The sequence below is a fragment of the Arachis hypogaea genome, chromosome 3 (assembly GCF_003086295.3).
Source record: "Arachis hypogaea cultivar Tifrunner chromosome 3, arahy.Tifrunner.gnm2.J5K5, whole genome shotgun sequence".
In the NCBI taxonomy this organism is placed as follows: Eukaryota; Viridiplantae; Streptophyta; class Magnoliopsida; order Fabales; family Fabaceae; genus Arachis; species Arachis hypogaea.
The window spans coordinates 284,990-307,070 of record NC_092038.1 but is presented as its reverse complement, the minus strand read 5'-3'; the positions used below and the strand labels follow the sequence as shown (position 1 = coordinate 307,070).

General features: G+C 32.8%; 4 protein-coding genes across 6 annotated transcripts; 2 read left to right on the top strand and 2 right to left on the bottom strand.

Moving 5' to 3' along the window:
* Nucleotides 1-755: 755 nt before the first annotated feature.
* Nucleotides 756-3,794, bottom strand: LOC112784672 (myb-related protein 2). Of its 2 annotated transcripts, none has more exons than XM_025827974.3 (7): nt 3,571-3,794; nt 3,252-3,476; nt 2,956-3,032; nt 2,438-2,498; nt 2,229-2,343; nt 2,017-2,086; nt 756-1,652 (listed from the first exon to the last, which is right to left on the bottom strand). In XM_025827974.3, exons 2-7 carry the CDS (start codon nt 3,466-3,468, stop codon nt 1,005-1,007), a joined length of 1,188 nt encoding a protein of 395 aa, XP_025683759.1. In that variant the 5' UTR covers nt 3,469-3,476; nt 3,571-3,794; the 3' UTR covers nt 756-1,004. The 2 variants fall into 2 exon arrangements, with proteins under 2 accessions (XP_025683759.1, XP_025683752.1); XM_025827967.3 differs by having other exon boundaries at nt 2,229-2,361; nt 3,571-3,774.
* A 6,634-nt stretch (nt 3,795-10,428) lies between these two features.
* On the top strand, nt 10,429-14,066 carry LOC112784663 (uncharacterized). The gene is made up of 6 exons (XM_025827956.3): nt 10,429-10,810; nt 10,908-10,958; nt 11,131-11,182; nt 12,207-12,265; nt 13,324-13,369; nt 13,720-14,066. Exons 1-6 carry the CDS (start codon nt 10,700-10,702, stop codon nt 13,836-13,838), a joined length of 438 nt encoding a protein of 145 aa, XP_025683741.1. The 5' UTR covers nt 10,429-10,699; the 3' UTR covers nt 13,839-14,066.
* Nucleotides 14,067-14,324: 258 nt separating this feature from the next.
* LOC112784654 (transmembrane 9 superfamily member 5) lies at nt 14,325-17,415 on the bottom strand. The gene is made up of 7 exons (XM_025827946.3): nt 17,158-17,415; nt 17,033-17,073; nt 16,336-16,924; nt 16,111-16,239; nt 15,749-15,905; nt 15,166-15,650; nt 14,325-14,744 (listed from the first exon to the last, which is right to left on the bottom strand). Exons 1-7 carry the CDS (start codon nt 17,313-17,315, stop codon nt 14,528-14,530), a joined length of 1,776 nt encoding a protein of 591 aa, XP_025683731.1. The 5' UTR covers nt 17,316-17,415; the 3' UTR covers nt 14,325-14,527.
* Nucleotides 17,416-18,768: 1,353 nt separating this feature from the next.
* On the top strand, nt 18,769-20,918 carry LOC112784647 (F-box/LRR-repeat protein At1g67190). 2 transcript variants are annotated; one of them, XM_025827938.3, is made up of 2 exons: nt 18,769-19,075; nt 19,251-20,918. In XM_025827938.3, the coding sequence occupies exon 2, from the start codon at nt 19,264-19,266 to the stop codon at nt 20,521-20,523; it is 1,260 nt and encodes a 419-aa protein (XP_025683723.1). In that variant the 5' UTR covers nt 18,769-19,075; nt 19,251-19,263; the 3' UTR covers nt 20,524-20,918. The 2 variants fall into 2 exon arrangements, with proteins under 2 accessions (XP_025683723.1, XP_029150730.1); XM_029294897.2 differs by having other exon boundaries at nt 18,856-19,075; nt 19,273-20,918.
* Nucleotides 20,919-22,081: the final 1,163 nt, after the last annotated feature.

Here is a 22,081-nt window from a genome sequence, read left to right as displayed (position 1 = left end):
CTTATCATACGACCAACACGGGAACTTTTTCTTTTTAATATTGTATTACTAGAGGTGAAATTCTTCATTATGAACCAAACTGTGTGTTAAACACAACTATGGCCATTTACAAAACGTCAGTGACGTTTTGTATTTTTTTAATCAAAATAATATTTTTTTTAACAAAACGTCAGCGACGTTTTGTTCTTTCATGATCAAAAAATTTTTTTATTACAAAACGTCAGTGACGTTTTGTATTTTTTTAATTAAAATAATATTTTTTTAACAAAACGTCAGCGACGTTTTGTTCTTTTATGATCAAAAATTTTTTTATTACAAAACGTCAGTGACGTTTTGTACTACTACCACAACTGTGTAAAACACCAAAATGATCAAATACTTTTGTATTTCACATTAAAATTATTCATATATAAAAATTTTAGCCCCAACACGGCAACACCTACTAGTCCTGAACAAAAAAAAAAAAAAGAAAAAAGAACATCAACTCTTGAATGTAGCCATGTTTCATACTTTCATTTTAGTTGCAACTATTTATTCATAACTAGACGCAATTTAGAGTTTGTTCAAGCTAAGTAAAATCTATCAGGCTTGCATGTCTTGATCAATAACCAAACAACCCAGCAGCTTATTAGAGAGTAAAACAATACTTTTCCTACTATTATTTATTTCATTTGCTATTTGGTTTCAGCTTTCAACTTATTAAATAAATTACAAAAAGTAACTAACTTATAACTCTCGTACTTGCATACATATAGTTTCGGATAATTAATTTGTATGATTAAGTAATAATACATTTGCCTTGTACATTCATGCATTCTCTATTCTTGTTACCCCGATCCCCACTTGTGATGGCAATATTAATATATAGTAGTTCGCTGCACTGGCATGCCAACTGTTCGATATATGTCCCTATACAACTTTTGGCATCACAGCCACAACCACAGCTTGAAACCGTGCATGCATGCATGCATGTATGTATGTATGTCACTACTACCTATCATTAATTAGCTCCAACTGAATCCATTCAAGTCCAGCTGTTTACAAGTTGCAGCAGTTGCTTCATGACTTTGATCCTGATCACGTGCGTTAAGGTCAAGCCTTGGTGCTGAAAAGTAAGAAGAAGGTGGCAACGTATAATCTTGATGATGATGATGATGATGATGATGAGAACCTTTCTCACTACTCATCATCATCGCTGCTTCTGTCTCCCTTTCAAGTCCAATGCTCATAGACAAGTTACTTGGACTTCTCTCCACTACATAGCTTCTTCTCTCAGCACTGTTACTATTATTGTTCTTGCTCCCTAATGGCGTCAGAAAGTTGGTGGTGGTGGTGGTGGTGTTTCTCTCCAACATGAATTTATGGTGGTGGCCATTGATGAAGGGCCTTAGATTCTCTTGTTCTGATGTGAGGCAACTGTTACTGTCCATGGAGCAGTCATTATTGTTATTATTTGGTAAGTGGTTGTTGTTGGTTTGAAGCTCCAAGCACTGAGAGGAAACTTTGGAAACAAGCTCAGAGAGTTGGACTTTTGCAGCTTCAAGCCCTACTACTCCCAAATCCTGTTTCCCAAGTGTTTCTTGAGCTTTCTCCAGCACTGCTTGCAGGTACTTCCCTTGTGCCTCTATCCTCACTTGCATGTGTCTTTGCACCTGTCAAACCCGTTCCAATTTCTTTCTTAATTAGAACGAAATCATTTTTATTTTCTTTTATGAATGATGAAAATATCTTTTTGAATACACATACATACACCAAATATATATATACACACACATACAGATGCCATGTCTGTGTTTATTAATGTATATTATAATATCATAAGTGGTTTAATTTGACTTATTATGGGATGAATATAGTGAAAGCATGGTATGGTATTTAAGTTGGGACTAATTAATCATAGTATCGTATACTATTAGGGTGACAACTCAACTGATCTATCCATAATTGAATGAGGTGTGCGATGCTAAGCAAAGTTAAATTTCTATTTAAGTTGGTAAAAGGGTATCACATACACACCTCTAGTTGTTCATTTAGCCTTCTTTGCACCTCTATCTGCATCTGCAGTGCCTCACTTATGTGTAAATCTCTGGTACAAGCAGAATAATGCAAGTTTAATAATTAATTACTACTATGAAACCTCACTACTTGCAGAATGTTGATTGAATATATATATATATATATATATATAATACAAGAAGCATGTATGTGAAAATTTTTTAATTTCTTACTTGTTATTCGACGACTGAGGAGAAGACGGAATAGTGTTTAAAGTGTTGTTGTTCATATGATTGTGAGTGCCATTGCTTTCAGAGGGTCTTTCTCCCGTAGATACACTACTTGCACCTGGTTTTGTGTGACATACTAATAACATGAGTCTGATCTTCAATTCGTGCGTGGTTTCATAATAAGATTATGAAAAGAGAGATTATCCACTTACTAATTTTGTGAGGCACGTTGTTATTACTTTGTCCTTGCAGATTCTTGCTCAGTCTGTACTTCTGTTGTCAAAATGGGAAAAAGGATATCATTAATTCTTTTTGTACCATATACAAGTTATTTATTGGATTTTATTTGTAGCTCTTTGCATATGCACATCATATATGTACAGAAACTTGTTTCTTTATACAGCAATTTAGCATGTACACTGATCCACCAGACAAGAAAATGTTTAGCAGCCTTAAATAATATATTATGAATTTGCTAAAAATATATATACCCACGCATGTGTGCACAGGGCTTGGAAATCAAGAGACTAGTGATTTCATGATTATGGCGAAACAACTGAGTTTTTGTTGGGGGGGGGGGGGGGGAGAAAAGCATTAAAACAGAAGTTTCCATATGCTATATTCAAAATAATTTATATAGTTGGGAGTCAATTAACTTGAGAGGAAGGATCATATACATATATAACACTAAAAATATCAGACATAAACCAACTCGAATCTCTTGTATTACCTGAAGATGGCTCTTCAGATGGTATAAGGTAAGCCCGGGAATTCCCATGAGTTTCATCACTGTTTTTGGAGTTGCCTCTGTAAGGAAAAAAAAAAGGATTATTGTACAGCATGCATTAATTAGAGAATTGAAAAATCTCCATGCTCATTTTATTTGATGATCCACAAGTGACATGGTGCCAAATTGTGGTTTGTATATGTAACTGCAGCAGCAACATATATTATTATTGTTATGATGAGATGTATGTAGTTATTAGTTATTAGTGTGAATTTATAGATATATAGTGAGTTACTCACTGTCAGCTCCACCAAGCTGATGAACTGCTTCTATGAACCTGGCATGAAGATCTGGTGTCCATTTCAGTCTAGGCTTGGCATCTGTGGAGAGCACAAGCCCAGAATCACCCCCGGACCCATTTCCAGCAGCTTGAAGGAACATGTGCCTCTCAGAAGACATTGCCATTCTTGAACTTGAAGAATGGATGTTCTTCCCTTGATGATGATGATGGTACATTCTTCCACCTGCAAACACATTTTATCAACCCGGTTATAACTATAATTGAGGTGGCGGACTCCTCTAATGATATGAGAACCATTATATTGTTTGAGCATTTACCTCTCTATTATCTGCAGATCACTTTGCTATATCAGATAATATAATGATGATCAATGAGTGAACTTAGCTAAATTGTTGTGCTTGTTTCTTCTTGTTGTTCAGTGCAAACTACTACTCCTCAGCGCAAAGCACATGAAGAAGCATGTATTTATATCTGAAAGATGGAGAGAGGAGGAACCAATGTGGTAGAATGGAATCTTTGATAGAACCAATGGAAAACACTCAATCCTTTTATGTTCGGTGACCTGAATAATATTAGGTGGATACTACAATGAAGATGGCAAAAATATCTTCTCATGAAGATGCTTTGGTTAAAAGTGTGGTTTATTTATTTAGCCACACTTTAAACAAAAACAACACTTTTATAAATATCAAAATCTAACCATACAATCCATCATCCAAAGGTCAAAAAGAAATATACTCATATGAAGACAATTATGCCATCTTCATTGTAGTATCCACCATAATATTATTATTAGATATAGTGTATGTGACTATGTTCCTTATAACTATACTTTTTCCTCACTTTGTGTTTGTGCTTGTGGACCCCATTTTCTCTAATTTTAATTTCCATTCTAAGATAGTGCTAAAACATTATTCCAATTCCATTACAATTTCTTTGCAATACAACTTCCCTTAAAAAATAAATAAGAAAAAATAAATAGAAAATTGTATAATTATTTTCTACTAACAAATGTACTATAGCTTGACCAATCTATTTATACAGATGAACATGCATATCTGTACTGGGAAAAAAATATTGATGTTAACAAATACAATTCATGAAAAAATACCAACTTCTTAACTGGCAACTCATAATTAGGTTCTAGTATTGATCCAATTTTAACCCAATTATCATTCTTATTCGTTTCCCAGACCAAAAAAAAAGTGGGAATCATATTCCCAGATTTGAAAGCGGGTTATTATTATTATTATTATTTAGAATTTATTTCTTTTTCTGACTTGGTTATTCTGTAGAATCTGATATTCCTCTCAGCTTGGAACTCCAACACTTATCCTTTATATTTGTTCTAATGGAGGATTCTTGGGAGTTATTACAACATCAAATTTTTTGCTCCTCATCAATTATTAGATATTTGTGACCATTTTATGAGTCCTCAAGGTACATATATAGTTCTTTAGTAGCATATATATATGATAGATTTGGTCTTGCTGAATGTTATGTATAATATACATGTTCAAGTATATATGAAGATAGAGACACCAAAGAACTTAATTGATTGTAAAAAAAAAAAAGGAAAAGATTCCATTGACTAGAGCACCTTGAAATATAAGAAAAGGTAGAAAAATAAAATTTAAAAATAAAATTGTGAGAAGATGCTTGCATGGAACTATTTGGAGGTAAGGAATAGAATAAGAATACCTTCTATTTTGTCTCCTTCAATAAGTTTGGAACTTATTCAGCCTCCACCGTTTTAAAAATATAGAAGCAAGGTGGACCCTGAAATTTTTCTTTTTCTTTTTTGTTTTTTCTTTGGCAAAGGAAAACAAAATGCACCATCCTCCCTACTCTCTAGAATCTCAAGTTAAGGTGGGACCTCATGAAAAAGTGAAAGCAAAAATTGTACTTGTTTCTATACTTGCATTTAGCTGCTAAATACAGTAGTAGCATATATATATAGGACCACTTGCTTGGCCTTGACTTGTACCTTGGTTAACACCAGATTCTACATTCTACTGTATGAATTGGTGCACACCTTTCCTTCTTAATTATGTAACCAGTTAAATTATACAGGCTTTTATGTAAAAGTATCATGCTATATATGTAATAAATTTATCATATTTATACTAAACTCGTTTCAAGAGATCAGTACCATATTTATAAAAGAAATTAATATAATAATTTAATTACAAAATATATATAAAGATGCAGAATATCATCATCATATAATTAAAATCTTAGAGAAATTTTGGTTATAACTGTACAAATAAGAGTATGGTGTGTAACAATATATTATTTATTATGTAGAGTTATATATATTGTTATTATCCATGCATAACATTCTCATATTAACTACTGTGCATGCTCAAATAGATAGAACGGGATGCATCTAGACCTAAATGATACACTATCAAAATGAAATGCTCTGAAACAGAAAATGATTGATTGTTGGCCATTGAAATGGGAATTAGTATAAATTGTTGTGGGGTTGAATTGGTCCATAGCATAGCATAGCATAGAGGGAGCTCTAACTGCATGGCATATGCCAGGCTAAACCACTACCAAAAAAGATTAAAGAATGTATTAGAATCTGATTCAGTTTTAATTAAAACCATGCATTCCACAGGCAAATGCATGTGTCAACTGCATGGAGAAGATATGCATTATTCAATTGGGAAAAAATATCATTATATGTTGCTGTTCATTATATTTAGAGTGGTATGGTACTTGGTGATTAAATTTGATACAATTTATCAAAACAACAAAAGCTAATGCGGAATAAAATTTATGTTTGTCATAATAAAGGACTAAACCACTTGTCACCAGACACAAATAATGTAGGAATGAAGAGATTTATTTATTATATATAAACCATATCTCAGATATGCTGATAATGATACCCCATTCAGGTGCAAAATTAGACTAAAATGTGATGACAACTTACAGAAACCAAGAAAAAATAAATAGGGCAGAGATTCCTTGAACAGTATCTTCACATCCATCACTTCTCCTTAATTATTCTTGTTCTTGATTCTGATATTTATTTTGGAATATTTAATGCGGCCAGGAGGAGAATCTCTCTCAGAGGCTTTGGATAAAGTTAAAGCTGAGTTCCTAAGTAGTTTTCTAGCATGTGGATTGGAATAATTTTTGCAAGAGGATTGGTTTTGATACCCCTTTTTTATTTTTTATTCATTTAAATTTTTGATATATCGAATTTGCTCCCCTAGATGGACTTAATATCACCACTTGGCAAATTCTCTATATCATGATATATATGACAAGCTTATCATGACAGCTAAAAGAATTTGTTTCCTCACATTTTTTTAAACATGGTTTTGTCAACATTTGATATAATTAATAAACAATTATTGGCAATGATTCAAAATATGCTAGAAAAATTTGAATTTAATTCTGCTTCTTCTTTTTTTACAATTAGAAATGAAGTAAAATACATACAGTAATTTCAAATAAAACAATGTAAGATGAGACATTGCATAATGAAAGACCTGTTAGAATGTATTTTTCACATGCAAAAACACAATATCATGTTATGCAGTAAACAAATTAAACACTGATGATCTTGTCAAATCTCCAATTAACGGCATATATATGGATAGAGACTCCAAAACATATTAAACTAATAAAATGCCAAAAATTACAAAGAATTATTTCTCAGTACATAAAAAATGGCAATATGTATGTGTATTATCATTGTACTATACAAACATCTACTTATTAATTATGTAAATAAAACAAAGGGATTATTTCACTGCTTGTAAAATCATTCAAGTAGAGATCTAAATATATTTATAATATTTTTAAGAGTTTGATCCTATATATGTGACAGGGAAAGGGAGAAGATCAGAAAAACATCGATGCAGTTGGCAGAGTGTAAAGAGGATTAACCTTTTATGATTACTTTTCATTATTTGCTTCTCCCAATTTGCCAACTTCTACTTTTGCCTTGTCTCTTTAAATTTATATTATTGCTGACCATGCAGATCAGACTAGTGCTTTTGTTTGGTGCTGTCACTTATATATAGTAAAGACTGAATATTTTCTTCAGTGCATTTGAAATTAACCATACAAATATAGAATTTTTTTATTGCTACAGTCCCACATTATTTGGGGATGTTATCTAAATGTAATGACTTAGATACACACTAATCCATACCTGGTGTGATTGTAATTTAGATAGGTAGAGTAGTTCAGTTACATATAATAAGTAGGATTTAACCCTTTTTTACCAATAAACACATGACTCAATAATTGGTCTAAATTATTTTGAGCATACAATATGGTGGTTTGAGTAAAATTATTATGCTTGATAAATGTATCATCAATCTATATATCCCTGAACCTTTTTAGTTTTGAAATTATAGAATATATATTGTTTTTGGTAGACATAATCTATATTGTGTGGGAGTAAAGTGCTGTTTTTTTTTTCCCCTAGAAACTAGAATAAATTTATTCGGCATGTATCTTTTATGTGCCATGCTCATAAGGAACCGTATTTTCCATGTTGACAGTCATCTTTATATGATGCTGCCCAACTGTCCTTACTAATATCCTTTACTTTCCTTATAGCTTTACCCTACACGACACACTGATTTTTATTCCTATTATGCTTGTACTTACAGTGTTACCTTCTTTTTCTTTTTAAACACAATTTAATGTTACATGAACTAGAATGATAGAGCCACTTTGGAGTGCATGAGGGAATTGGAAAGCAAGCAAGTTATTATAGTTATATATGTATGAATACTAGCTAGTTAATAGTGAATCATAATTAAGCAAAGAAAAAAGAGAAGAGTATTGTTAAGATGGTTACTGGCTATTATGATTATGATGATGTGGTGTTGGTTGGAATGCAAAGCGAGAAATGACCACGGAATGATATTCCTCACGGACAAAAAGGAAAAAGGAAAAGAAGACAAATTAGAAAAAAATAAATGAATGAAAAAAGAAAAGTGAGGAAAAGGAAAGTTTCAAAGATTCTTTAAGTTGGAATGAGAATATATGTGAGAATGTTAACTCCATAAATCATAAATTATATTCTCAAGCAAAGAATTTGGGTTATTCTTCTTCTCGGAAGCCACAAAAAATGGATTCTCACTTCCCCACCTATCTTTATACTTAACAAGATGCCTTTCAGAAATTTTAATTGATAGATATATATCAAGTATGGGAATTATATGTTTTTGTTGTGAATTATGATTTTAATTAGATGTGATAAGAGGTTGGGTCTCATTTCAACTTTTCTCCTATCATTCATTCCTTATTATTCTTGGAAGTGACCTTGGTTGACATTAGCACTACTACTCCTAACTCATTGGTTCCTAGGTGTCCCCTCTCACTTAGCTTCCATCACCTTTTCTACATTATTGCCTTCCTTTTCCTTTTATTTTTGCTTCTCACTTCTCAATTCTCATGCATGCAACACTTAATATGTCCTCTCATTTCGGATGATCCATATTTAGTTTTATATAAAAAAGATGATGTATAGATAAAAAAGAATGTATGTGTATCTGAAATGGAATGGGTAAAAATAAATTTACCATGACTCCTGATCAAAATATCAATTTACCGTGAACTAAAATAAGCTTAACTATTCTGCAAATTGCTCGTTAACGCATAAATTGCTGGATCCTGTCGCGGTTTATAAACATTAGTAACTAGTCATTCACACATAAACCGTGACATCTCTATTGCGAATTATACTTATTTTTTTTAGAATGTAAAATGTGATATCTCTGTAACAGTTACGTGTATTTAAAACCGCGGCTTCCCTGTCACGATTTACATAGTTTATGAGAAAAATGCATTTTGGTATCCGTTTTGGATATTATGTAATCTGGTAATATTGGAAGACAGTTTATTTATTATTGAAAATTGCCCAATCTTTTATGACATGCATTATCTATAACTGTCAGAATAAAGTGAACCATAATTTTAAAAAATTTATATTCCCATAATATTATTACGAGTAAAAATACTAATTACTATCTATTTTAATAATCAAATGTGTCACATAACACTCTCGTATTAAAATTGAGAGAATATATATTTTTTTTAATTAATAAACTCCCTTTCTAAATTCTCTCAAGTACCTCTCTCCATTTTTCTATTTCTCTCTACTATTTTTACTCTATATAATTTATATTTTATATTAATAATTTGACAAATCAAAATATGTCATCTGACATTTTTTTATAATTAAAATAAATTTTTCTTCCAAAATTAACAATTTCTCACTCTCATTTTTCATCTTTATCTTTCTTTCTCTTTTCTCTCTTTCTCTATTTTTTCTATCTTTTAATTATTCAGAAAACAAAATTAACAAAATAATATAATTCAAATAAAAAATATTATTATTATTATGTACATAATTTTTTAATTTTTTTATTTAGTTTTAAATTTCACCGCTTATCTTTCTAATCTGTATTTTCATTTTTCTTCTTTCAAATATTTATTACATATAATTTGGAGAGAATACTAATGTTATAATTAAAAGTTAGAATCAAGATTCAATTATTTTGAAAAAATTAATTTTGAGTAATTTTATAACTATCAGTATCATTTTTTTATGCTAATATCTAATTATATTTTTATATACATAGAGAGAAAAAATATTATTTTTAAATAACAAGTATAAAAATTAATTATTTCTATTTGTGTAAAAGACTTAACACTTAATTAAATATAAAATTATACATGTCAAACTGTTTTAAATTTTAGATAACGAATATTAAAATTAATTATTAATAAAAAATTACACTTTTTCATATAAAAATATTAACTAAAAATCTTATTATTTGATTTTTTATTTACAGGTACATTGGTATTCTTAATCAGAAACTTTTGTCAACTTATGAATTTTGTTATAAAAATAGTTTAATTTTATAAATCTTTTATGACATGCATAATCTATATTGACAGAACAAAGTAGACCATAATTTTAAAAAATTTATATTCCCGTATTATTATTATGGATAAAAATACTAGTATATAATTATTTTAGAGATGATCTATACATATAAACTTTTAATTTAATGATTAATTTTTTCACAGACTCACTTTACATGGTTTTTAAAAACGCATTGTTTTTAGATAAATTAAAATTTATTATTAATTTTCCCATGATAAATAATGGAGCTTAATCCTAAAAATATAATTAATAGAAAAAATTTAATTTGGTTTGATTGAAATAACAAAACTTATCTTCTCTATGTTGATCGTCGAACACATTTAAAGATACGGATCAATAGAACTTGGAAGGGAAAGGAAGGTTTTAAATAGATTTTGATCCTAATTCCTAAACCTAATTTAATTTGATTATAATATTATTGTTAAAGTTTCAAGTTTCTAGTGTCTACTCTTCAACGTGGCTTTGATCCAAATTCTAAACCAAAACCAGAGTTTGTGATTCTGGTATCCACGAACATGGCGGCACGCCCCAACAGCTACAGCAACAAGACCAGAGCTTCCAATGGCGGCGACAACACTACAAACCTTCGCTGCTATCACTGCGCAGGCCCACTTTCTAAGCACATGGTATTTTTTTTTTCTTTTTATTTAAGTTTCTCTATTTTCCCACTTCGAATTTTCTCTCAATTTTGCTATTTTTCGCTTTGGTCTCAATTTGTTGTAGGAAACCAGTAGCTGGACCATTCCGCCCCTGATCAGGGATAGCTTTTCTATGGTTAGTTTCTTCACACCCCACTTCTTTTTTCTTCTCAAAATTCAAGCTTTTAGATCCATTTTTTGGCTGAGAATTGGATCTAAGACTGCGATTATTTTTGCCCCCGTGGATTTTGAGGTTTGATAGTTGTTCTAGATGGTTTTTATACTTAATTTTTATTTCTTTAATGCAGATCGGTTCTGCCGTTGGTGGCATTACAAGTGCATTTTATGGATTTAACCATGGTATGTAATTTTTAGTACCCTTTAAATGCATCATGTTGAATTTTGGATATATGATATCGTGTATCAGCTTGATATGGTACCTTGCTATGCTGTTCTAAGGGGTAATTCATATTTGAAAACTTGGCGGGGCATAATTTAATTATTCTTGTCAAATTTCTGCTGGGGTTGAAGATCCTGATCACAGCCACCAAGTCAGTTTGGTGGAATTGTGTGTAGATTGATGAGTGGGATTCAAATATGAGCAAATCACACTCCCCTTCCCAGAGTTTGGCAAAATTCAACCCGGCCCATCTCTTTCTCTCAAGAATGTACTCTATCACTCCAGAGCTTTAGGGTATGTTATACATGCTTGTATTCTGTAGAACATGGCACTAAACAACCTGTAATTAACACAACACCAGTGTAATCTGGCCAAATAGAAGGGAGTCACAATGAATTTCACCAAACTGCAGAGGGTGTTAGTGTAATCTGCTCTTGAAATATGGGATGATCCCACTATGCTGACTCAACCACCTCTTCTGGTGGCAGATCAACCTCATCTTAAAAAGCAATAAAAAGTTTAAAAATTGCCCTACTCTGAATATTATTTCATTTCATCTCTATTGTTCTCCTTTGACTTGCATTATTGCTGCATCTCAGTTTCTCTCAATAGTTTTTTTTTTTTTTTTTTAAAGAATTTTATGAATTTTGTTACACTTCAAATTTTACCTGTTCCCTCCCTCCTGATTGTAGGTAAGATATCAATCTTAGAAACATTGATAAATTTAGCTGATTTCATTTGTTTATATAAAGGCTTTAAATACCTACTTTGAAACAACTGAGATACACTGCCTTCAATCTTGTTGTGGGACATATAGCATTAAGTAACAAGAAGAATGAGAAATTGAGAATGTATATCTTTTGATTGATTTGTAAATCATAGTTGCAGACAAAGTCCATGTTTCAAACTAAAGATGAAGCTTTAATGTTAATATTAATGGCCAAGAGCATTATTGAAGTTTATTTTTTCCCATTTGTAATGCAGTTATGCCAGTTGTTCAGAGACACGTCAAAGGACCAATGTGGGTACATTTTCTTGTTGGTGTAAGTTCTCTGTGCTTTCTGTCCCCTTCTTTAGTTCTTTTTTGGCTTATGTTCATTTATACTTCTGCCTTATCTTCAATGTTTGGATGCATCTTTTACTAGTTTTAATGTCTTAGATTAAGCATACTAAATAACTAAGAGTGTAGCATTATTTGTTTATGATCTAGGAGATTTACTTTCTTTTTTCAGAAAAAAAAAAAACGGTCTAGATAGTTTGTATGTAATTTCAACCTTTGTTCTATTTTCCTCCAAATCAACGGCAAATTGATGGTTATAAATCTTTGGATTTTAAAAAGAGAACCATTTGTTCCTCAAAATAGTTATTATCAGGTATGGAAACCCTTTTTGCCTTAGATCCTTAAACAAGCATTTTACCAAACTAGTGTGTCAAGGGAACAGCCCTTGTTACCTAGACACCATTGCTTCCTCCATTAATGAATAAATTCCATTTGCCACTTTAAGCTTTGCAAACAAGTCAGATGATTCTCTCATGTTCTCTCCATGATTTTTCTGATAATCATGATGCTATTATAGAGCTTAAAATAGAAGAACTTCTTCTGAGTATCAGTTTATTCCCTCTATAATTACTACATAAATACTTGCTTGATGAATATAGATTATATAAGGTATAGTTGCTTTGATTTGTTCTCATTCAGGAGATTTTAGGTACTCTTTAAAGTAAATACCAAATATGCCAATGAATCGTAGCTTAAGTGGCATTAGATCCCTCTCCCTCTAAAATTATTATTTTTGTTTAGCATCTCTTTCAGTGTTTTTACCCAAACATGATTATTTTTTGGTAAAAGGACTCTTTTGAAGAAAAAAGTCTTATTTGTTCTAAAATGCAGTTCCTTTAATATAGACCTTTCTTCCATATTGGTGCTTAGACATCATTTGTAAGTTGGGGTATCTGAAATTGAGTTCATAAGCATTCAAACAGTATAGGGCTTTTACTCACTACGCTGCAGAAATACTCCTAGGTCAATGCTTCCTGCATTCTTTTGTCAGCATAAACTTATTGCTAATAATCACACTGAATGAAACCTCTCTGATTTCAGGCACCACCTGTGATAGTGTTCTCTTCAGCTTGTGCAGGGCTGGCAGGTGAATCTCTTATGTATTTAGAAATTTCCATTGGTAACAGTGTTTGTATAAGAGTATTGATACCCCTTTTATAACCCATGGCTGGATTTAATCAAAATTTTTACTAACAAATGAATAAGTATTTGAGTTTGTGGGACATCTCATGAAATTTTAACCACAAATAAAGATACCAGTACCCTTGAATATTAGCTTCTTGCTAGTTACGTGGAAAAATGAATATTTTTATGGTCCAAGTGTACTTATCGTGATGTGTTGATAATGCAAACTTTGGGTACTGATGAGTGGTCTTGTTCTTATAATATTGATTATTGTGTTGCTGAGTTGACAAGATGTTGTTGGAATAACTGCAGGTGGGGCTATTCCTGCTTTGGCACAGCTAACTTCCTCATCATACCATGCGGCAATGTCACCGTCGCCGCCCTCGGAGGAAGATAAGATTCAGAAATCAAGAACTTCCTCTGCTCTCTGATGTGTATACACACACATGCATGTAGCGCATGTACTAAGTTTTGTATTTGTTGTGGGAGTTTTTTTTTATTATTATTTTTTCTTCTAGTGTAAATACCGCGCTTTTTCAGTTTTAAAGCAACAATATTGTGTAGTTTTAGCTCCCTGAAAACTGGTTCTTGAGATTAGAGAGATTCTTTTCTCACATGATAAATAATTTTGAAAAGCATGATTGAATTTATTTAGACTATTCGGGTAGTTTTTGTTTTCAGAAAGATATATAACAAAATAAGAAAACAGTGAAAATAATTTTCAAGACTGAACTAAGGTATTAAACTTGGTCAATGAAATTTCGCGGGGCTGCGGAGATGTTTCTCCTTAAACAAATGGAGACAAAAGAAGAGACCAAGGAAGTTTTCAACTTGCAAAAAGGCTTCTCACTAATCATTACTCTCTCTTGTTTCAACGGACTGAAGTATGGCAAGCCTTAGTTTGGTGTGGTCTGAAATTTGATTTAATCTAGCTTGATTTGCCTGTATTTGTTTTCAATTTGATTACAAAAATAAGTTTGAAGATACACTTTCAGCACAAATGTCCTTGTTAAAGAAATCAATGAAGGAACACCCTTAAAACAAGCTAAGTATATTTCACTTTCTGGGGGGCAGTCCCTTTGTGGTTCTGAGGTAGGTGACTAGACGACAGGAACATGTCTCACTCTCTCTTAACAGCATGGTATATATGGCGAACAAATAGCAACGAAACTCGGAAGCTAATGGAGGCAAATATTAGGAAGAAAGCATAGCAAAAACATGCATTGTAGCCAAAAAAGAAGGATAGCTGCAAGAATCCACTCATATTTGATCTCACATAGAAGTAGATGCAATATCCAAACATGAAAATGGCTGTTGAGCCGCCACACAACACAGATCTGCAACCACCAAATAAAGTATTTTAATGACAAAGCCTCATCCAAGGGTGCCTAATGAAATAAACCATTTATTTATTTATATATTTTCTAACGAGAAAAAGAAGCATAATTAAAGAGAAGAACTGAAAAAAGCAAGAAAGAAAAGGCTAATCAAATCACAAGTGAACAAGGAAACTGGAAAGAAACAAGGCAGCCCAATTCCTGAGAGAGTAATGAGATTAGAATGAAACTTAGACAATGAGAATAAAGTACATGCATATATATTACATCTAAACTCAACCATCACCACATTGATTTCAGTTAGCATGCTTTCATGGTTATCAAAGATCAAATATTGCCCAACGCACAAAACCAAGAGAAAAGAGGGGGGGGGGTTGGACAAAAGCAAGCAGAAAGTATTTTTGTCAGCAAAATAACTCACCTCCACCACCATTCATGGTCTTCCACAGATAATTGAATGTATGTCAAGCCAATATTGACAAATGCAATTATCACAATGGCAGTGATAAATGTGACGAACAAAATGCTAGAAAGTGTGTATATTTTGTAGCCCCACATACTAGCATACACCTGATGTAACTGCAGGACAATTGCACTAAAGGGCACAAGACCACCGATAAACATTTGAAATGGTGTTCTCCTATACCAAGCAAGCTGTTGAATCTCCCTAGGATATCTCTTTGCCGAAGAAGGGCCTTGAAACTCAATTCTAAAGCGGTATCCAACAACTCCACCAAACATGAGCAAGGGGATAGCAAGGACTATGAATATAACAAGAATCACAATAATGGAGCCGAATGGGAGAGCAGTTGTGGCACCATAAGATATTGCAATAATGTTGAGGATAGAGGCTATGACAAAAACTGGTCCAGTGTAAAGAATTGCTGCTAAACTAACACTCCTTTCCTGGAATCATAATCAAGTCACACAACAGGCATAGGATGTTGATAGAAAAGTATAATGAGACATCATTTATTTTCCATGTTAATTGCGTATAGGATTACCCATCCATTTCCAACAAACTGGCTGTAGAAGGATGCTGATGAGTACCCAGCAAAAACAGTCGAAAGAGCATATAGCAGGACAAGGTAATTCAACAGTCCTCCACGACTGTATGGATAGAGGGTTCCAATAAATCCTAGAAATAGCAAGACAAAAAGCCTGCAGAACAAATTGACATTAGTTTGTATTACAAAAAAAGGAGCAAAGTTAAGAGTTAGCGGATTTAGTTTTGATGAATCTATGTATCACAAACTTCAAATATTACGGCCATGACGAATTGACAATGCCGAGTAAAGACTATAAAATGAATAATTGACTTTTGGGGAGAGGCCTGAGATGCACCTCAAAGACATTAGTAGCTTACAAGATTAGCAACTGGGTTCCAATTCCCACAAGAGCAAAAAGTAAGGATGAGTTTGGAGGATGTCTGAATGCATCGGCATGGATGGATTTCCATCCAACCTCCTTGTCTTCTTCATTCGCATTAGAAAACCTAATTGCAAGTGAAAAACATTAGGATAAGAAACAAATGTAACTCCCAGAAAAATGTTATTTTTCTTATAGGATCATGATTAAGGAAGAAAAATACTTTTTCAGATCACTCTTCAGCTGCCGTGTATATAGAAGGGCGAGTAAACCAACCAAGAGCAAAATGATGATGGTTGAGTTAATGAATGAGAACCAATGAACTTGACGATACATCGGCAGCAAAGAAGTTCTTGAGTATCTGTCCATCCTGTTCTCAAAATGCAGTGCAGTTGCATTCCAGGTAACTGAATAAGTGAACTTAACATCAACATCAACATCATTACTTATATCAATGGCGCGATTCGGATCACCAAATGCATTCACTTCAATGACTTGGTCTCCATTGAAAAGAACATCAAATTGAACATGCGTAAAAAGGTAATACTTTGTCCCTCCCCCAGCAGGACTCCAGCTATCCTCCTCAAGCTTCCCAATAAACCCCCAAAATGGAAGGTCATCCAAGTAAAACTGGAAGTAGTAGTCACGGTTAATAGCTTCCTTGAAGCTTGCAACCTCATCAACATTAATCCATTTTTGGCACAATGTCTCATTAATTTTGTTCTCCCTGAACTTGATTTCATACAAAGCATTGCACAAACGGTCCCCCTTGAGAACTTCACCAAGGGACTCCTTCTTTCTCACAATTGGTTCTGTGGAAAACACAAACTTGTTCACAATCAAAGTGGTCCCAATGACAATTTGACTTCATTTTCAATATCATTAGAATAAAACCTAAGACTAAGAGTGTCTTATATTACCTGGTTGACAGAATGGCAAATCATAGTATTCGTATGTCTCACTGCAAGAGAGCTAATAATGAATGAATTGCATGAAGATTAAGAAAAATGGGGAAAAGTTGGAATTTTGGATTGAAGGAAGGAACCTGGGATTGTTGAAGGGTCCAACTGTGTTGACAAAAAATGGGAGATGCTTCCCAATATGGTAGCGGTGATCAGAGGGCGAAGCTGCAACGGAAGGAGATGGAGACTGAAGAATGCGAAAGAGTAGAAGAAAGAGAATGAGGAAATGGGTGTTAACCATTGATGATGATGCAGATTCAGATGCAGATGCAGTGATTTGGTTTCGCAAGTCACAGAGTCAATTGCAGTGTCTACGAGTACAACAGAGATGAACATTATTAAACAGAATCAATATTAGGTTTTTTTTTATAATTAAAATGTTAAATATTTTTTTGTTCCTCAAAATTGGTTTTCTTCCTTATTCATTTTTTCTTTTAGTTTAGATATAAACCTTTCTTAAAAATATTTGATTTATGTTCAATTTTTTCTTTTATCCTCAGCTTCCTGAAATTAATTTTTAATGTTTTTTACAGATTAAAATAAAATATTTTTCAAAATATTTAAACTTATACCAAAATAAAGTTTTTACAGAAAGTAAAATAAAACATTTTTGAAATATTTAGATTAAACTAAGTTTATTTTTACAATAAGAATTTTATTGATTGATTCTTAGTTTTTTTTAGTTTATGGAACGCATATAAATATTATAGTATTAAAAAGGTAATATTTGATAGCAAATTTTTTTAGTCAATATCAATTAAACTTTTAAAATTATTTTATCTATTTTAATTATAAATTCTTAATTTTAAATTATAATTCTCAAAAAAATAATTTTTTTAAATTAAAAAAGAAATATTGATTAATATTATTTAACTACAAATTTTGGTTGCTTATATTTTGTGGGATTAAAAAGCTAAAATGTAGTAGTTTTGAAAAGAGTAAAGACCTAATCCGGTCCTTGTCTATTTTCACAAAGGACAAAGCGATCCCTGTCCAAAAAAAGGGACACTTCGACCCTCGACCTTTTTATTTTGGGACAATACGGTCCCTCTGTTAAAAAATTCATTAAATAATAATAAAAATTAGTTTTGTGGAGGGTTTTATTTGTATTTTGTGGGGGTTTTAAACCCCCACAAAAATCTTTTCAACAATATAACCAATTACTACCACTACTACCATTATCTTTTTTATCCTCATTATTATCACTCTTACTTCTATTATTTTTATTGTGTAACCATATTTTATCATCATCATTATCTCTTCTACCGTCATCATCACCAATACCAATATTATCAACATTAAAGTTTTCTTCTTTTATTTCTTATTCCATGTTATTTTTTTCCTTTAAAAGGTATTATACTATAATTACTTTTATTTTGTGGCATCATTTTTATCAATGATTTTTCTTCATTTAACCACCATTGATGAAGGAATTTTTTAAAAACAAAGTTATTAATAGTTTGTGGAGGTTTAAAACCCCCACAAAATACAAATAAAATCCCCCACAAAATTAATTTTTATTATTATTTAATAAATTTTTTAATAGAGGGACCGTATTGTCCCATAATAAAAAGGTTGAGGGTCGAAGTGTTCCTTTTTCTGGACAGGAATTGCTTTGTCCTTCGTGAAAATAGACGAGGACTGAATTGGGTGTTTACTCTTTTGAAAACTAAGAATTTTATTGATTGATTCTTATTTTGTTGAGTTATGATATTCATATTTTTAAATCAAATAATTTATTGTTTTGAGAAAAAAAGGCGAGTCTCTAGTCTCAAAGAAGAGGGTGAAATAAAAGCAAGACAAAAATTGGATTGGAAATTGGAATTGGGAGTGTGAGATGAGAATTGAGATGATGTCGCTATTATGATTTATGTTCTCTTCTTTCATTCTTCACTGCTTAGTGCTTAGTGCCCCTCTCTCTCTCTCTCTCTCTCGGATCTTGACTTTGCTCTCTTTTCTGCAATCAACAATCTCAAATCACGCACCTCTTCCCTCCTTCAGGTATCTCTCCATTCTCATACAATGCTCAATCCTCTATTTGTTTTTATTTGATTTCCGTCCAAATTCCTTCAATTCCGCAATCCCCTGATTAAATGTTAATTATCCATGGAAATTTCTTGAATTGATGTTGTTAATTGTCGTATTCCATGTGTATCTGATTGAAATTGTTGTGAAGAGAGTGTAATTAAATGGATCAGCTTCCTGTGGAAGTGATTGGGAACATACTGTCGCACCTAAGGGCTGCAAGGGATGTAGTGATAGCCTCTGCCACCTGCAAGAAATGGAGACAAGCATGCTGCAAGCATCTCCACACCCTCTCCTTCAGCTCCAATGATTGGCCTCTCTACCGCGATTTGACCACCAGCCGCCTCGAGATTCTCATCACACAGACCATCTTCCAGACATCAGGATTGCAGGCACTCTCTATTCTCATGGAAGATGTCGACGAATTCTCCGCTTCTACTGTTATTGCTTGGCTCATGTACACCCGGGAAACCCTGAGGCACTTGTATTATAATGTAAAGACTACACCTAATGTTAACATTCTTGAACTCTGTGGCAGACACAAGCTGGAAATACTAGATCTCGCTCATAATTCCATCTCTGGTGTGGAGCCTAATTATCAGAGGTTCCCTTGTTTGAAATCTCTCTCATTGAGTTATGTCAGTATATCTGCCTTGGATCTTAATCTCTTGGTGTCCGCCTGCCCCAAGATTGAGGCTTTGGAACTCGTCAACCCGGAAATTGCAATGTCCGATGCTCAGGTAACGGTTGAGCTCAGCAGTTCAACTCTCAAGAGTGTGTATGTAGAAGCAATCAGTTTGGACAAGTTTATATTAGAGGCCGATGGTATTGAGTGCCTGCACTTGAAAGATTGTGCCCTTGAGGTGTTTGAATTGATTGGTAAGGGGACCTTGAAGCATTTTAAGATTGATGATGTTAGTGTTATCCATCTTGATATTGGCGAGACAGTTGAAAATCTTGAGATCGTAGATATCAGCAACTTCACAATCATATGGCCGAAATTCTACCAGATGATTTCAAAATCATCCAATTTGAAGAGGCTTCGACTCTGGGATGTCATGTTTGACGATGAGGATGAGGTTGTAGACGTAGAAACTATTGCCACATGCTTTCCGCAGCTGAGCCATTTATCTTTGAGTTATGATGTAAGAGATGGAGCACTTCACTATGGTTTGCAAGGCTCTTCCTGTCTCGAGAATGTCCTTGTCTTAGAGCTCGGCTGGACTGTGATTAATAGTCTTTTCTCCCACTGGGTTGAGGGGTTGCTTAAGCGATGCCCGAATCTCAAGAAGTTGATCATTCATGGTGTTGTTTCTGAAGCTAAGTCTGAAGAAGAATGCCTCATCTTGGCAAATTTTACCACATCCATGATTGAGCTTATGAGGAGATACACTCATGTAGATCCACATTTTAAGTATGAATGAGATTCTGCTGAATGCTTTGTTATAGCTAGTTTTCATTTAAATATAAATTGCATAGGCACATTTGCAGGTAGCTTACAAGATTCATGAGTTTATGCTCCGGTTTAGCTTATTTATTGTTTGGAATCGTTAGAACTTTTGTGACGGACCAACAATTATGATAGACATTAGGGGTAGGCCTTTGATCACTTCTTTGCAAAGACAAGGTTATAGTATGGAATTTTTACTCTCAGCTCTGTGCAGAAAATCTTAATTAGCCTTTAATTAAGACCAGAAAAAAGAGGGACAAAAAAATTTGGAAATCTGGAACGATTCATGTTTGAGGGATTACCGTTATGGTGTGTTATACAGCCAAGAGGCATTGACGTTCAAATACCATTAGCAGTATCTTTTCTTAAGAGTTTTCTCTCTGTCTGTTTCTTCTTTCTTCTCTTTGCCCTCTGTTTCTGAGTATCTTGTTGATTATATGTTTCCCTTCCCCTTAAAAGTTGTATTTGATAATGTTGTATTTGCACTCTTAAAACCATGAAGTTGCCACAATCACTTGTTCCCTGAAACAACATGTAGGAGTCTGTGTTTAGTATGGCTTATATGGCTGGTTAAGAAATCCTTTCACGTAACTTAGTTGGCTAACTTCCATGGATAATAAAACTTCACTCTAATTGTAATATAGACCTTTGGAAGGTTTACTTTTTTATTATTATTTCGTTTACAATAAACTACTCTACTATATATTATAATAATTTGTCTTCAAGACACTTTCCAATATAATTCAGCAACACTGTTTTAATTCATGCGACTAACTCTACCTAATAGGAAAGCACTTAATAGTCTGTTTTAATGAGGTAATCTTAGAGGTGCATGATGATCCATATACATTATTTACAAATGATCAATATTCACATACTTACAACATGAATTTTAAACAATAACAGCATATATCTTTCTCATCTCAGCCTTGGTATTGTGAATTTGTCTATGGCCTGTTTAGAGCATGGACAAAGTTAAGGAGTAAACAGTCATATTCTTCTCTAGAAACAAATTATGGTAACAATAAAGCTAGATACCCAAACGTTTTTTAAACCAAGTTTTATCAAGTCATCAGGCGCTTCTTCTTTTTCTCCTTTATTCCTTCTTTTATTATTGTCATCTTATCTTCATCTTCTTTTTCTCCTATATATGTTCAGTAAACTAGAACATAGAAATTTTGATGCATAGCACAAAAAGTTTTGAAAGACCATATGCGCAAAACATTGATACCCAATTAACAAAATATATATAACACATAAAATTTTTTGGTACAGCACAGAAATTTCGAAGCATAAAACTGAAATTTTGGTGTCTAGCACAAAGTTTTTTGAAGGATCACATACTCAGAATATTGACTCACCCAACTAACAAATACATTTGCATTTATGTACAAAATTTTTGTGCTATATCAATAAGTTTCTGTGCTTTCCATAAAAAATTTCTATGTTGCACAAGCGCAGAAAAAAAAGCAGTAATGTATGCACGCGTTTCTTTTTTTTTTTTTGCTGGACTTAGTTATAAAAACGATTGT

What these genes read in the sequence shown, in the direction of transcription:
- LOC112784672 (XM_025827967.3), bottom strand. Translation starts at nt 3,468, where the DNA reads ATGTACCATCATCATCATCAAGGGAAGAACATCCATTCTTCAAGTTCA. An exon ending in TCAGCTTGGTGGAGCTGACA is followed by an intron (nt 3,033 to 3,251) that starts GTGAGTAACTCA and finishes TTTTCCTTACAG; the next exon opens with AGGCAACTCCAAAAACAGTG. An exon ending in GGCTAAATGAACAACTAGAG is followed by an intron (nt 1,653 to 2,016) that starts GTGTGTATGTGA and finishes CGGGTTTGACAG; the next exon opens with GTGCAAAGACACATGCAAGT.
- LOC112784663 (XM_025827956.3), top strand. Translation starts at nt 10,700, where the DNA reads ATGGCGGCACGCCCCAACAGCTACAGCAACAAGACCAGAGCTTCCAAT. An exon ending in ATTTTATGGATTTAACCATG is followed by an intron (nt 11,183 to 12,206) that starts GTATGTAATTTT and finishes TTTGTAATGCAG; the next exon opens with TTATGCCAGTTGTTCAGAGA. An exon ending in AGCTTGTGCAGGGCTGGCAG is followed by an intron (nt 13,370 to 13,719) that starts GTGAATCTCTTA and finishes GAATAACTGCAG; the next exon opens with GTGGGGCTATTCCTGCTTTG.
- LOC112784654 (XM_025827946.3), bottom strand. Translation starts at nt 17,315, where the DNA reads ATGGTTAACACCCATTTCCTCATTCTCTTTCTTCTACTCTTTCGCATT. An exon ending in TTTGCCATTCTGTCAACCAG is followed by an intron (nt 16,925 to 17,032) that starts GTAATATAAGAC and finishes TGTTTTCCACAG; the next exon opens with AACCAATTGTGAGAAAGAAG. An exon ending in GGAACCCAGTTGCTAATCTT is followed by an intron (nt 15,906 to 16,110) that starts GTAAGCTACTAA and finishes TTTGTTCTGCAG; the next exon opens with GCTTTTTGTCTTGCTATTTC.
- LOC112784647 (XM_025827938.3), top strand. Translation starts at nt 19,264, where the DNA reads ATGGATCAGCTTCCTGTGGAAGTGATTGGGAACATACTGTCGCACCTA.